Below are 5,121 nucleotides of genomic sequence, written 5' to 3' on the forward strand. Positions count from 1 at the left end.
CACAAAAAATAAAGGTCTTTTCAAAGGCAAAAAAAAAAAAAAAGCACACATGAGAAGCAAGTGATAAAGCACAAAGCACATAGAATTAGGAAACAAAACAGATGTAGGGCCCAATTCCCCGACTTGTGCCACTTAGCTATGTTGGGTCTCACCATCTTCATTTGCAGATCTTGCCGAGTTGTTCTAGGGTCAGTTAGCACACCCTGCCTTGCACATAGTAGAAACACATTTATAGCAAATGTGTTGAAAAGCTATCATCCTCATCACTTCAGCAGAGATCAGAGAGGGGAGGGAGGCTTTTTGTGTTATCCTGGGGAAGGTATTAAATGGAAAAAGCAACCAAGTAAATGGCTACTTCTTCCTAGTTTTGGCTCTGGGGACACTTGAGGGAGACATGATGGGAAGATACATAGGTGGACACTTGAATCCAATACCAAGAGCTCAGCTCCAGCACCTATGTTTTTTTGTTTGTTTTTTTATGATTGATCACACTTCTCTACCATCCTTGCAACCCAGCCATCTTGTGGGACTGAGGGGCCACCAAAGAGTATGGGATCAGATGCCAACACACATTCTGGAGGACCTTGTTCTCCCCTATTTCAGTGATGGGAGAGGGATCAGTGGGGCTGCCCAAGAAATAAAGCATCAAGTTTTCAATAGAAAGGCCATAATTTATTCTGTTGTATAAAAAAGTCATCCTTACGTAACAAAATGTCTTCTTAGAAGAAGAAATATATTATTTCAGGTCATAAATAATCAGCAAACATACAACTGTTGGCAACTTAAAAACAAAACAAAACAAAACCAACACTGGTGCTTTCCATCAGTGCTGAAAACAAGCCTGCTTAGGCTATATTTACAGGATATTACAGTACTCACAACAGAAAATTGAGGTATTTGGTTCTTCTAGGAGTAGACACTGACATTTGTGAAGGTGGACCACCTACACAAAAATAAATAAAATAAGGTATATTCTCATATGTATATGTGTCGTCGGGAATGGTAATACTGGTAGGTATGTCAAGCATGAAAGTGTCTTCAGAAAACAGGGACAAGCAAAAAGAAATCGACTCACACACTGAGTCCTCTCTCTTCTGCCCCATTTTGTCATAGGGACCTTATGTACCCACTGTATGTTGGTCCCGAAACCTGCTGAGTTCAGCAAACGTCTTGGTGCTAAGTCATCACTACGACCACTCAGGAACCCAGTGGAACTCGGGTGAAATTAAATAAATAAGGACCAGCCCTCACAAGCTCCCTTCCCTGGAGTTACTGCATTTCTCCTTTCAGGAAGGAGCCTGGAGTCCTGCTGGGTTGTGAGGATCACCTCCTGTGGCCTTTCAGCAGCTGGGAGAAGTTGTAATGGGGCTCTGAAGGTAGCTCAATGCACTGTTCGTGGGGTGGACGGGGATGGAGACCGGGAAGTTGAAGACGGTGGTGGTGGAAGTGCCGCAGTCGAGCACAGCCATGGCGGGACTCCCCGCCTCTGCCGAGCAGTGCGGGGCCAGGACCTGGGACTCAAACTGCAGCAGCTGGCCCATGAAGCTGAAGTTGGGGGAGATGATGCTTCTCCTCTGCTTCACAAACTCAAAGGCCTCATCCAGCTTGACTCGATTAGTCCTCATGAGGTAAGCGAGGCAGATGGTGGCTGATCGGGAAATGCCCGCCTGGCAGTGGACAAACACCCTTCCACCAGCGTTCTTGATGGAATCTGGAAAACAAAGTGCAGTTGGTTACTTGAGAGCCCAGGAGAACAACCCCAACCCCAGGAATAGGGTGTCTAAGAAACGTCATGTGTGTCCTGTCCAGAGGTGGTCAATATCGCCTCATGCCATCACACGGACACTGTTTGTAGAGGCAGTGTGGAAAAGAACAGCAGGGCATTTAAACCCAGACCAGGCATCACCACTAAGCAGACTGCTATTGCACAAATCAACATTCTGAGATTCAGTTTGCTAATCTATAAAATGGGACATTGAATCTATATTTCTCAGAGATGCTACCCACACCAGACTGACATTAGCGTCTAGAGGAACACTTAAAAGTATGTCACTCAGGTTCTTGCCATAGAGTTTAAGCTCAGTGACTAAAACGGAAGGAGTGAGGCAGAAGTCTCAGGCATCTGTTCCATTTACCTATGAAGTCAATTGCCTCGTTGAACCAGGAGCTGATGTCCGCCTTGTGGCTGTCCTCCACAGGGATGCTCTTGTACTGGTAGTGACCCTCAAAATGGTTGGGACAGTTGGCCGAGACGTTGATCAAGGCAGTGATGCCCAAGGCATCCAGCATATCCTTGCGAGAAGCATGATAGGCACTGCCCAGGTACAAAAAAGGCAGGATCTCCACTGGGCCACCCTGAAATCCAGAAATATCCAACACTTGTCAAGCTTTATTCAATGTCAATGCTGGTGCCCACACCCACAAAAACTCCCTGCTGGAAAAGTCAGTTTCAACACTGGGTGAACTTTGTAGCACTGCTGTTAGAGTATAAATAAATAGGGGACTAAACCCATTTGCCTAGGCAGGGCCAACAAGTTCTTTTCTGTAGTGCCAACAATTAGAGACCCAGCTCCATCATACCACTTAACCATGGGATAAATAATATCCCGTGTCCCCTGTTAAAAATAAAGCTGCATGTCGCTTTCTATATTCTCACTAGCACTGCTCTTCCACCTTTGCCAGCTGTTCCTTCTCCCCTCGGGCACGGCTCCTCCCTACTAACCTGGTCGTAGAGTGGGGTGCTGCAGGAACTGCACCCGGATTCGGCGCTGTCGGGGACGCTAGTACTCAGGGGAAGGCTGAGCCCCATGGGGGTCGACTGTTTGCTGCACAGCTCCGGGCAGGAAGCAGAAAAAGCTTCATATCCTCCTGGGAATAAAAAGAGACATTTTTTTTCCGTTAGTACCGCCGAGACAGAGCACCTTCATACAACTCCCCCATCCACTAGGGCTGTAAGTTTATCCCGGAGAGGCCCAGGCGAGTCTTTTGTTCCTAGTGCCAAACAAAGTCAACAAGTTCCCACAATGCGACTCAGGCGTCCAAGCGCTCCAGGTGAGGCAGCCCCCCAGGAGCTGAGGGCCAGGGGTCCCCGGGCAAGGCGGCAGGGGGCGTGCGGCCCGCCCCTGAGCACCCCCGACGGCGTACCTTTGAGCAAGAAGATTTGCGCACCGCGCGCCTCGCGGCAGAGCGCTCCGGCGGCCAGAGCCAGGGTGCCGTCGCGCTTGGCGCAGTCCAGGGCGGCGCTACGCTCGTCCAGCAGCACCACGGCTTGGTAGGCGCCGGCCAGCAGGCGGCCGCGCAGCTCGGCGTTGGGCACGATGTGCTCCAGGCCCATGGCGCCCTTGGCCCGGCGCCGCACAATGGTGCTGAAGCGCACGTTGACCGAGCCGACGATGTGGCCGGCGTTGAAAGCGAAGAAGGAACGACAGTCCAACAGCAAGCACTGCGCCGCGCGCTCCCGCAGCAGCGTCCGCAGGCCTCCGGCGTCCAGGGAGACCACTTCCATGACCATGGCCGGCCCCAGCGCCCCCAGCGTGCAAGTCCTCCTGTGCTCTTTGTCCTGGGAAGCCAAAAGTAGAGCGACGGCTTTCGAGGAAAAGCCCGACCCCGGTTTTCTTTGCGCCAAACCCCAAACTGCCTTTGCACTGAGCGAGGGGTCGTCGTGCGGGACTCTAGACCGCCTCGGTTTCCTTGCTGCTCTCCCGATTGCTCCTCCGGCCCGCCTAGTCCCTACAGCCCCGACGTCCTTCACAGCGAGCCTGACCGGGTGAGCGCGTTTATATGTGGCCTCTCGGCAGGCAGGCGAGGCGGGGCGGGGAGGGGCGGGTCTCGCGCGCTCAGGGGGAGGGGGTTTGTTTGTTTGAATAGCGATCACGTGACCGGTGCGGTGACGTCACCCGCCCTGCCGGGCTTGGCGCCGGAGGAGCCAAAGGCAAAGACGTCATCGGCCTCCGAGTGGGGTCCGTTGGCTGCGCTCTGGCTCCGGCTCAGGCCCCCGCCAGGCCATCCGGCCTGCGCCTGGCGCGTCCCCGGGGACCTGGCCCGCGCCGCTCTCCGCGCCCAGCGGGGAGGGGAGGGGACGGGCACTCTGCCAGGCGAGGACTGACCTCCCGGGCGCGAACGGCAGGGAGATCCGGCCGTTTGCCACCGGCCTCCGCCTCCCCTCCCTCTCCACCGTGCCGCTTCCCAGCGCCCCCTCCGCCGCCCACCGGAGCGGAAAGGGGTTTCCTTTGTTTTTGCATACACGTGGGCCCCTTTCGCCCATTGCCTCGTCCCCAGTTGGCGAGGAAGCAGGTTCCCAAGGAGAAGCGATTTACTTGCCCAGTATCACACTGCTGGCGGTGGGGCAACAGCGAGGCGCCTGAAATGAGGGCTGAAGACAAATCCATCCCAGAACTACCGGGCTGAGTTGGGGTGGAGGTGTTCGGGGAAATATTCTCCTGTTCCCCAGACTTCCCTGTTACTTAAAATGTACATTTAACGAGTAAAACGCCTTCCAATCGAATACCAAGCGGAAGAATCTCATTCCTAGTCGTGTAGTCCCTAGACGATTGTGAGCCAATGGAGCGCAAGTCAGGGGGCTGAAATCAGGGTGAGGGGTCGCAAGGCCCGGTTGTGGATTGCGGGGTTCGGGGTTTAGGGAGGCGACCCCCATCGCGGCTCGACAGCGCCCCACCAGGGGCCGCCAGACACGTTTCTCGCCACATTTGCCTAAGACTGAGCGGCTCCATCTCTTTATGCCGCAAATATGTACTGATTGAGCGCCTACTAAGCGCTGGGCTCGGGGGCTGCAAAGGGGAACAGGGGCCGGGCGCAGCCCCCACGCTCTGCTTCTCACCATCAATATGGGCCGAACTCGAAATCCAATCCTACAGTGCTTTAAGAGGATTTCCAGGACCTGGACAAACGTTTGGGAAAACCCCACGCGGTCACCCTCGTCCTGGGCTCTAGTGACGCCCCCCTGGGCGGCGGAGCCCCTCTGCAGCAGCACCAACAGTGCTACGTACACGAACATAAATATTGCACCACCGTGCTGGGGTGCCGGATCAGGAACATTCTGTAGTTTCTTAGCCTCTCCTCCGGGGGAGGGGGGCGTTTCACTGCCACCCTGGGTGGTTGGTC

General features: G+C 54.2%; 1 protein-coding gene across 1 annotated transcript; it reads right to left on the reverse strand.

Moving 5' to 3' along the window:
• Positions 1-650: 650 nt before the first annotated feature.
• On the reverse strand, positions 651-3,773 carry DUSP1 (dual specificity phosphatase 1). Its single transcript, XM_029218828.1, has 4 exons — positions 3,145-3,773; positions 2,723-2,868; positions 2,136-2,355; positions 651-1,711 (listed from the first exon to the last, which is right to left on the reverse strand). The coding sequence occupies exons 1-4, from the start codon at positions 3,509-3,511 to the stop codon at positions 1,341-1,343; spliced, it is 1,104 nt and encodes a 367-aa protein (XP_029074661.1). The 5' UTR covers positions 3,512-3,773; the 3' UTR covers positions 651-1,340.
• Between the last annotated feature and the right edge of the window lie 1,348 nt (positions 3,774-5,121).

Source organism: Monodon monoceros, unplaced genomic scaffold (genome assembly GCF_005190385.1).
Source record: "Monodon monoceros isolate NGI ecotype Baffin Bay Population unplaced genomic scaffold, NGI_Narwhal_1 Super_Scaffold_12, whole genome shotgun sequence".
Taxonomy (NCBI): domain Eukaryota; kingdom Metazoa; phylum Chordata; class Mammalia; order Artiodactyla; family Monodontidae; genus Monodon; species Monodon monoceros.

What these genes read in the sequence shown, in the direction of transcription:
- DUSP1 (XM_029218828.1), bottom strand. Translation starts at nt 3,511, where the DNA reads ATGGTCATGGAAGTGGTCTCCCTGGACGCCGGAGGCCTGCGGACGCTG. An exon ending in GCACCCCACTCTACGACCAG is followed by an intron (nt 2,356 to 2,722) that starts GTTAGTAGGGAG and finishes TCTGGATTTCAG; the next exon opens with GGTGGCCCAGTGGAGATCCT. An exon ending in CGAGGCAATTGACTTCATAG is followed by an intron (nt 1,712 to 2,135) that starts GTAAATGGAACA and finishes TTTGTTTTCCAG; the next exon opens with ATTCCATCAAGAACGCTGGT.